The following is a 10,389-nucleotide window of genomic DNA, read 5'->3' on the forward strand; positions in this document are numbered from 1 at the left end:
GGACAGGGATGCTGTCTGCCTGTCTCCCGGCTGAGGACAGGGATGCTGTCTGTCTCTCTCCCGGCTGGGGACAGGGATGCTGTCTGTCTGTCTCCCGGCTGGGGACAGGGATGCTGTCTGTCTGTCTCCTGGCTGGGGACAGGGATGCTGTCTGTCTCCTGGCTGGGGACAGGGATGCTGTCTGTCTGTCTGTCTCCCAGCTGAGGACAGTGATGCTATCTCTCTGTCTCCCAGCTGAGGACAGGGATGCTGTCTGTGTGTCTGTCTCCTGGCTGAGGACAGGGATGCTGTCTCTCTGTCTCCTGGCTGAGGACAGGGATGCTCTCTGTCTATCTGTCTCCTTGCTGCAATCCTCAGTTTTCCTAGAACTATTATAAGTAAAAATCTGTTTACCTATAAGTGTATTCCGTTACTCAAAATCTTTTTAAGGAATATCTTTTTAAGCATAGTCAATTAATATGAATATGTTCTCAGTAATATAGCCAATATATATGATCATATGCTTCTGGATCCTATTTTCATGAATATGATGATGCATATTAATAAACTAATAAGGTGTAAGGTGATCTTTGAAAAGATCTCAAAAACTAGTGAGGCTTTTGCTAGACTGACCAAGGAGAAAATAGAAAAGACTCAAATTACTAAAAACAGGAAATAAAGAGGGGATATTACTACTGACCTTAAAGAAACAAGAAAGGATTACAAGAGAGCTATGAACACATGTAGCCTAACAAATGAGAAAACATGTAAGAAATAGACAAATTCCTAGAAAGACAGAAATTCCTGAAATTGACTCAAGAAGAAATATAAAATCTCAGCAGACCCACAAGTCAAGATGTTGAATTACTAATAAAAAAAAAAAATCCCACAAACAAAAGCCCAGGATCAGAGGGTTTCACTGGTAAATTTTACTAAATGTTTAAAGAATTAACACCAATCTTTCATAAACTCTTCCAAAAAACAGAAGAGGAAAGAACACTTCCTAACTCATTACATGAGGCCAGTATTATCTAGATACCCAAACCAAACAAAGACATCACAAGAAAAGGGAACTACAGAGCCATGACCTTTATGAATATAAGTGCAAAGTTCTCAAGAAATACAGGCAAACCAAAAATAACATCCTATGAAAAAGTTTATTTTCCATGACCAAGTAGAATGGATCCCAGGAATGCAAGATTGGCTAAATATACACAAATCAATCAATGTAATACACTATATTAATAGAATCAAGAAAAAAGCCCACACGCTTATCAAGAAATGTAGAAAAAGCATTGGACAAAATCCAATACCCTTCTTCATGACAAAACACATTGAACAGCTTAAGAATAGAAGGAAACTTTGCCAAACTGGTAAAGGGCATAAACAAACAACTCTCAGATAACTTAATAGTGAAAGACTGGCAGCTTTCTCCCTAAGATCAGGAGCAAGGAAAGAGTGTCTGCTTTTGCCACTTCTATTAATTGTACGGGAGGTTTTATCCAGGGTAATTGGTCAGGGAAAATAAATAAAAGGCATTCAGATTGGAAGGTAAGAAGTAAAACTATGTCTATTCATAGATGACATAACCCTATATATATAGAAAACCCTAAAGAATTCACAAACCATAAGAGCTAATAAATGGGTTCAGCAAGGTTGCAGGATACAATATTAATATACAAAAGTCAATTATATTTCTATGTACTAGCAATGAATAATCAAACAATATCAAAAATAATAAAGTAATAAAGAAGAAGGTGATAACAAAGGAAGTATAAGACCTGTACACTGAAAACTATGAGACACCATTGAAAGAAATTAAAGACCCAAATGAATGGAAAGACATTTCAGGTTCATGGATTGGAATACTTAATGTTGTAAAAATGGCGATACTCCCCAAAGTCATCTACAGATTCTTTGCAATTCCTGTCAAAATCCCAGCTGCCTTTTTCTGCCAAAACTGACAGCTGATCTTTAAATTCATGTGGAAATTGAAGGGATTCAGAATATCCAAAACAATCTTGAAAAAGAACAAAGTTAGAGGATTCACATTTCCTGATACCACAACTTTACTCTATGGCTACAATAATCAAGACTGTGTGGTGCTGGCTAGGAGAGTCATACAGATGAATGAAATAGCATTGAAAGTTCAGCAACAAACCCTTACATTTATGGTCAGTTGATTTTTGATGAGGGTGCCAAGACAATGCAACAGGGAAAGGACAGTCTACAAGAAGTGGTGCTGAGACAGCTGGATATTCGCATGCAAAAGAATGAAGTTGTACCCCTTCTTCATACCACAAAGAAAAACTAACTCAAAATGGATCATAGTGCTAAACACTGAAGTTAAAACTATGAAACTCTTCAGTGAAAACACTGACATAAATCTCCATGACCTTGGATTAGGTGATGATTTATTAGATATGATGCCAAAAGCACAAAGCAACAAATTTTAAAAAACAGATAAATTAGACTACATCAATATTAAAAACATTTGTGCTTCAAAGCACACGATCAAGAAGGTGAAATGACAATCCACAGTTGGAAGAAAATATTTGCAAATAATCTCTCTGATAAGGAACTAGTACCCATAACATATGGAGAACTCTTACAATGGAACAACAAAAGACAGCCCAATTTTTTAAATGGGCAAATAATCTGAACAGACATTTCTCCAAAGATATACATATGGCAATAAGCACATGAAAAGGTGCGCAACATCACTAGCCATTAGTGAAATAGAAATCAACACCATGAGGATGGTTATTTTAAAAGACAGTAAATAACAAGGATGTGGAGAAATTGGAGCCCTCATATATTGCTGGTGGGGATGTAAAGTGGCACATCCATGAGGGAAAACAGTTTGGCAGTTTCTTAAAACGCTAAGCTTAGAATTACCATACAACCCAGCAATTCCTCTCCTAAGTATGTTCCTAGAACTCAAAACTTGTTCACACAAAAACTTGTACACAAATGTTCCCATTGGCATTATTCATGATAGCCCCAAAATGGAAACGACCCAAATCCATCAGCTGATGAATGGATAATAAAAATGCGGTATATCCTTAACATGGGCTATTAATTGGCCATAAAAGGAATGAAGGACTGACTCATGCTTCTGTGTGGCTGAACCTTGTAAACGTTATGTTAAGTGAAAGAAGCCAGACATAAAAGGCCACCTAAGACACGATTCCATTTATATGAAATGGCTGTCTTAATATGTCCGTAAGAGTTCATAAGAACATTGGATATTCATAAGAAGAATATGTTCAAGAATTCAGGAACATGTGAGAAAAGAAAAATAAATGCTTCTGTGATCCTTGGCCTTCAACCAAATGAAGAGCCTATAAATGTCGCTAAGAAGAATCTCTTCACTTGAGAGAAACTTCCGGCACACCAGTAAACTTGGGAAATCTGAGGAACTGGTCTGTTGGCAAACTGACCTAGAGCAGTGGTTCCCAAACTTCAGCTTGTGTGAGGCCCATTAAACTCAAGAGTCCCTGGCCCCACCTCTGGAGTTTCTGGTCCAGCAGGTTGTGGAGCGGGGCCCAAGAATCTGCATTTCCAACAGCTCCAGGTGAGGCTGCGGCTGCTGGTCTGGTAGCGTGCTTTGAACCGGCTGTGCCGGTGCAGTGCCCAGCAGGCAGAACATGGTCTGTGCTGAATAAACAGAGGTTCATGGAAGGAACAGATGGCAGCTGGACGGGCCTTGCGCTAGCCTCCAGAACCCTGCTGCATGTACCTAAAGCCCATCGTCCAGAACCCTGCTGCGTGTACCTGAAGCCCACTGTCCAGGGTCCTGCCGCCCCCTGCCTGCCTCAGGCCCTCTCTGCGCCCCAGGCCATATCCTGTAAGGCCCAGGAACAAGAGCCAGATTCCAGTGACCAGGGCATGCAGAGGAGGCTGAGGCCCTCGGAGGTTCAGGACTGCCTGTGTCTCCAGGCCACTGACCAGCCCAGCATTTGACCTTGCATCTCCAGGCAGTCAGGGATCTAAACTGCCGGACATGTCCCAGGAACGACACCGTCATCAGAAAAGGAGCTGACAGGCTGACACGAGAGGGCAGCAATGCTGGCTGGTCATGCAGGTGCAGGGAGACCCAGGCTGGGTCTGGCCTGAGTCTAGCAGCAGCCATGGGGAGCTCCGCTGGTGCCACACCAGGCAGGACAGGGCCAGGCACCCCATGAGAGGAGGCCTGACCTTCTCACCATGTTGCAGATGAGACGCGTCCCTTTCCTGGGGACTGTGGCTGGGGACTGAGGAAGAACTGGTGCTCAGCAGCCTGTGTTCTCTGGGCAGGGGCTGGAGGGGCAGTCACAGTGACTAACGAGCAGACCCAGGCCTGTCTCCGCCCCAGGGTCCTGCTACTCAGAGGCTCCCAGTCTTCCGGAAATGCCAGCCCTTGCATGAGACCTCTCATTTCCTGGCCAAACCACAGTCTGCAGGAAAATGGGTACCATAACAGACCCCAGGGGCCAGTGGGTAGAAAGGAAAAGGGAGCAGGCACCAGAGAGAGGCCCAGAATAGCTGCGGCCAGTGATTACAGGGCTGGGCCACCTCCACCCAGCCCCACCCTGCCCCGAGGAGCCTGGGCCCTGCAGACAGGCAAGCTGCCATGGAGGGACAGATGGGCACAGGAGGTCAGAAGGGGGGTATCTTATGGATCCCTGGGTCCAACCCTGACTTGGCCAGCTGGGGACTGGCCCCAAACAGGGCCACAATGGGGCATCCACCTCCTCCACCCCCATCATCCCAAACCCCCTTGCCTGTGTCCTCTGTACCCCAGCACCTCCACTGGGCCCTAGGTCCCAGGTTCCCTGCCACCCCCTGCCAAGGGGACAGTGGAGCAGACAGGACAGGGAGAGCCAGGCAGTGTAGCCCAGGAGGGCCCATCCCAGAGCGGCACAGGGAAAGCCACGCGGTGACTGCTTAGAAAAAGGAAACAAAGCCGGCAGGAGGTTAGGGAGACGGGAGAGAAGGGAGAGAGGACGACGGGAGGGGAGGAGGGCAGGAGGAGTGCCAAAAACAGTGACAGAGACCGGGAGAAGGGAGAGAGGGCGACGGGAGGGGAGGAGGGACAGGAGGAGTGCCAAAAACAGTGACAGAGACCGGGAAACAGCGCTGGACGACAGGGCCCGAGGCTGCGAGAAAGAGGAGGAAGAGACAGAAGGAGACAGAGGGTGGTGGGGGGTGCAGACCCCAGCACAGTGCCAGGTGCTTAGTGCACACTGACATACTTATCCCTGTCATGTAGAAACCATCATTATCCCACTTGATGGGGGGAAACTGAGGCAAAGAAATGTGCCTGAGGCCTCACAGCTTCCTTGCTGTGCCAGAAATAGAATTTGACCCCAGGCCACCGGTGCCAGCATCTGTACCCTTAACACCCATGCTGTCCTGCCTCTGGGTGCCCCCTCGTCCTGACCTTGACAACTGTCCCCCCTCACGGCACCCATAGGCCAGTGGGCCCCACTTCACTGACCCATGAGGAAATAGCAGCCCAGGGAGGGAGAGCAGAGAGAGCTGCTCAAGGCCACACGATTGCCGCACACAGGACACCTGCACACATCATGTTGCACGGCCTCCTCTGCCAATCAAGATACCAGGCGAAACACCACACTGGAAACCTACAGCAGAAGCACGACCATCATCCTCGGCATGCCCACCACCCTCCACACGCCCACCTCAGCCGAAGCAGGGCTCACGCCCTGTGCAGGGTGAGGGCACAGCCATCATGTAGGGGGATGCTGTTTGGAGACTTCCCAGTCCAGCAAGCAGAGATGATGACACCCGGCTTCTGGTTAATAAGTTCCAGCAGGTCACAGTGTTGCAAGAGCAGACAAGCAGGGCAGCCGGGCCCCAGCAATCTCCCGCCAGCAGGCATGGGCTCCCACATGGCCTCCGAGGGTCTCTGCCCTGCTTCCCCCAGGGGCTTTCTGGGGTGACTGCATGTCTCAGAGTTAGGGACATTCCTTCTGGGGATCAGGCCCAAGGGAGGGACACGGACAAGCCCTTCACGTATTATAAGAAGCAATTCTGTTGTTTAGGGGGAGAGAACTAGAGATCTCGCCACGTGTATTTAGTTCAAACTCCATTTGCTGAACTCCACAGACCATCTGGAATGGAACCCCAGTCTGCCCAGATCCTCCGTGGGCACAGTGCCGTCGGCTGTGCCTCCAGAACCCTCCGGATCCTCACTTCCACCTTCCCTGCCCCCAGCCAGCCCTGGGTAGGCCCCAGGGCTCTCCCTGGGACAATTACCAAACTGGAAGGAGACTCCTCACCTGTCTCCTATTTCTCCTCGCCCCACCTTGGTGATCTCTAAACCCACGGGGCTTCCCACTACTTACAGCAAACCCTGGTTCCCGCCCAGGCCCACCAGTACACCACCACCCTTCCCGGTTCACCACTCAGCTCCAGCCACAGCAGTCTTTATTGCTGAAATATTTTGATTTCTGTATAGGTTGACCCCTCTGGAAGGGCAGTTCTACAGGGAAGGAGAGGTTTTGCTTTTCTGTAACCCCTGTACCTTGCCCAGTGCCAGTGACTATTTATTTAAAGACTGATGCCCTCTGACAGCCATAGGAAGAACACCCCAGACCCTAGCATCCCATTCAAGGCTGTTCATGACTGAGCCCCAACTTAGAGTATCTTCCTGCCTCCCATCCCACCATTCTCTCTCGAGGACCCAGAGCCCCACCCACAGCACATCCCTTCACACCCCAGGCCATTTCACCCCTCCATGCTTTTCTCTGTGCCATTCCTTCTGCTTGCAGTTTCCTCATTTTCCTACCTGTTAAACTCCTATGCAGCTTTCAAAGCCCAACACAAGTGCCCCTGCCCCGTAGAATGGAAAGAAAAAGGATTTGGGGTTTCAACTGGGATTTAAATCCTGGCCCCATACTTCCTGACTTGAACAAGCAACTTCCTTTCTCTTGATCTTTTCTCCTCTGCAAAACAGGATTGCCAATTCCTGTTCTGCAAAGCTGCCCACCTGCCAGCTTGCCTCTTCTCACAGTACTCTCTGGAGGTCCTCTGAACTTGGGACACTCCAGCAGTACCTGAAGATGGACAGCAGCATAGGGAGCATCTACCAATTTGGCCCCAGCAGCCACTCCCACTCCTTCTGCCCACCCACCAGAGGAGGAAGCCTGCCAGGCCTTCAGCCCACGTGATTCCGATAGGCTCCCCTCCGCCTCTGCCACCTGCTAGGATAGGCATGTGGCCTAGGCCTGTCCAGTCACAGCCTCCCAGCCTTTCCTGCCACCTGACTGGCTCTGAGATGGGCACTTGAGACCCAGACCGGGCCAATGGACGCCTCCTTGGGACTTTGGCTGGAATCAGTGGCAAAGGAGCCCTCTGTAGCTTTGGGTTGGAGTTGCTGAACTGTGCAGCTGAGAGTGAGGCTATGGCAGAGAAAAGCTAAACTACAGCTGGAGGTGTGATCTGAACCCCAAGATCTATGCCTGTCTGAGGCAGAGGCACCTGGCCTTTTCAGTCACAGGCACAGACCCACTCCCTCCCAGCTGAAGGGAGTCTGAACTGGGTTGGGTTTGTCCTCACCGAGGCTACCACTGTGTGCCATCGGGTGGCCCACTGTCTTAGCTTGCTTGCCTGCCTAGGGGTGAGCAGGGGCTGGGACGGGATGCAGGAGACCACCTGGCTCCAAGAGGAACACCTGTGACTCCAAACACTAGGACAGATACTCAGCCCTGCGGCCGCGGGAGTGGAATGGGGGAGGGGGCTAGTGCCAACACTGCTCTTGCCAGTGTCTCAGAGGCAGAAGACATAGAGCTGAGATCTTGGATTTTCATATTAAAAATGTAAGCTCCTCGAGGCAGTGGTATTTCTAAGTTTTGTTCCCCACTGTCTCTCAGCACCTAGATGTATGCTTGGCGTGAGCAGGCAACCAACAGGTCTGTGGTCCGTGGTGTGCCAGCCAAGGGGAGCATGGCCACCACGCCCAGGCAAGAACACAGAGGGAGCCAAGGGGCCGCAGGAGACCCAGCGGTCTGCCGTTGGGCGCTGCTGCTGGGCACTGGGGGTGAGGGTGGGGTGATGAGGGCAGCGGTGCCCTGGGCAGCTGCCCCACCTTTCTGGAATCTCCTCCTCCCTGGGATCCTAGGCATTAGGCCAGTGCTGGTGGTGGAGCCCTGGGGCTGAGGCTGTGGGTGTGGAGGGGCTGCCGCACACCTCCCCCTACTAGAATGTCTCTGAGCTCCCTGGGGCAGCAAGAGCCCCAGGCCTGAGCCAGTAGCCCTTCAGTGGCCCCTTGCCCAACTTATGATAGCACCTCTTGCTCTGGAGAAGGAGGGGACAGTGCTGGGCCTGCCCCTCAGGGAGAAGGGGCTGAAATTCCTCCTGGGTTCTGGAGCCCTCATCCCCAGGTCAGAAGCCCTCACAGGGCACAGACCACATCCCTTCCAACTCAGGCATGGCTGCAAAGACACTGCAGGCCCTCATGAGGCCATTTCCAGAGGCCAAGGGCAGGAGATGCCCCTCCAGCAGGACTAGCCTGGCAGAAAAAGACCTTTCCCAGCTGAGTGCCCTCCCTGCATGCCACCTGCAGGCCCACAAGCATGGTCTCAGCCAAAACTTCAGCTCAGGGCTTGGGAGGGAGAAAAGCCAGTGGGAGAGGCTGGGTAGGTTGGTCTGATTAACTCTTGCTCGCCCAGGGTCACTCACAAAGCATGATGGCTGGAAACAGGCCATGGGAGAGGTACAAGAGAGCCTGACAGAAACAGAGAGAGATTCTGAGATGCTGGGTGAGAAGGTCATGGCCAAGGGTAGGGCAGGCCAGGTGCAGAGCCCAGGCTGCACAGAGGCTGGGAAGGGAGGTTTGGAGCCACCCTCCTAACACCTGCTGTCTCTTCCCAGGCTCTGCAGGAGAGGGAGGGAGGTCAGAAGGAACAAAGCCCAGAAGGAGACTAGTACCTTGGTTTGTTTCTCATCCCTCAAACCTGGGTAGAGTAGGTGACAGGAGAGAGGTGTCCCACAGAGACATGGGGACACAGACACTCCATGCAGTCACTCAAAGATGTATGCTCCTTTGCAGACACTCCCCAGGACCCAGGCGCTCAGGTGTCCTCTAACATCCCACGCTGAGCCCTGAGGGGCCAGTAGCCACCAAGCCCTGGCCTGTCTTAGTACTGGGTAAACATCTGTCTACTGAATGACTGGGTGGACAGAGGCTGTGGCTGTCACAGACACTGAGTCCACACCCCTGCCTGCCAGGAGACTGTCTGCTCTATACCAGTAGCCAGCTCGTGGAAGGGGTGGTGGGGTGCTGGAAGGAGAGACCCCAGCCCTATCCCATGGGCTTGGGGAGGCATCCAGGTTTGACCTGCTGTGTTCTGGGCACACAAGGGGTAGGGGGCAGTGTGAGGGGCAGGGGGAGTGGGCAGAGGCCTCCCCATCTCCTGATATCCTCAAGTCTTGGGCCACTCCCACCCCCCACTGCCCAACATCCCAGCCCACCCTGGACCTAGTTACTTACTCCCTGGGACTGTGTCTGCCAGGTTCCAAGGGTGGGGCCCAGGATTCTCAGAGCCCACACTAGGGGTGGGGAGGCAGACCCAGACGTCCCACCTGGCACACATACCACATACAAGGAAAGGCAAACAGCCCTGAGGTCAGGAGGCCGGGGTGCTGGCTGGGCCCCTCCAGCCCCAAGTAGATTGTGTAGCCAGCACGTTGCCACCACACCCGTCTCCCCACCTCTCTGGCCTGCTTCAGTTTGTGTGAAATGGGTTGATGGGAGCCTTCACATGAGCTGAGGAGAGACTCAGAGCAAAGACTCAGCACCGGTGGAGCCCCAGAGCACTCAGCTCTGTGGAGTCATGACTAGTTGCCTCAGTTTCCCCAGCCAGACCCCGAGGTGACTGCACAGGAGTCCCAAGCCCTACCCGGTGTGGATTTCAGGGTGGAGCAGGGAGTGGCACCCACTGTACAGTAGGACAACCGAGGGACCTGACCGAGTGGCCCAAGCTTCCCCTCCTATGCGCATGGGCCGAGCAGCGCTCAAGTCCCGGGGCTCCCGGGTGCCCAGGGGAAGGGGGCGAAGGTAAGGGAGACGGCCTTCCTGGATTGGTCAAATGCCCTCTACCCCCCCCCCCCAACTGACCCCGGTCTCCAGGCACCGGCTATGGGACCCAGATAGTCACTGCTCTGGGAGTGAGGAGATATCTCCGGAGGAGGAGCAAGAGCCTTTGCTCGTGGTGGCGTCTAGAGCCTTTCTGTGCCCCACCAGCGCCCCTGCCCGCCACTCTTAGCCCCAGCCAGGAAGGAGACGGCAGGTTTCCCTGCCGCTGTCGAGAGGTCAGGCCGCGGTGGGAAGCGTTTGCTTGCAGGTGAGCGGCTGGGCCGGCGAGCACTCACCCGGGCGCAGGGTACGGGGCGCGGCGCACAGGA

General features: G+C 52.0%; 1 protein-coding gene across 1 annotated transcript in view; it reads right to left on the reverse strand.

Moving 5' to 3' along the window:
* CHST13 (carbohydrate (chondroitin 4) sulfotransferase 13) overlaps positions 1 to 10,387 on the reverse strand; it is a gene marked incomplete at its 5' end in the record, with an annotated part of 18,924 nt that extends 8,537 nt beyond the window's left edge. Inside the window, one exon of the mRNA XM_011950852.1 lies at positions 10,357 to 10,387. Within this exon, the coding sequence (XP_011806242.1) occupies positions 10,357 to 10,387 (31 nt within the window). The remainder of the gene's footprint in view (positions 1 to 10,356) is intronic.
* Between the last annotated feature and the right edge of the window lie 2 nt (positions 10,388 to 10,389).

Source organism: Colobus angolensis, unplaced genomic scaffold, assembly GCF_000951035.1.
Source record: "Colobus angolensis palliatus isolate OR3802 unplaced genomic scaffold, Cang.pa_1.0 Scaffold31, whole genome shotgun sequence".
Classification (NCBI taxonomy): Eukaryota; Metazoa; Chordata; class Mammalia; order Primates; family Cercopithecidae; genus Colobus; species Colobus angolensis.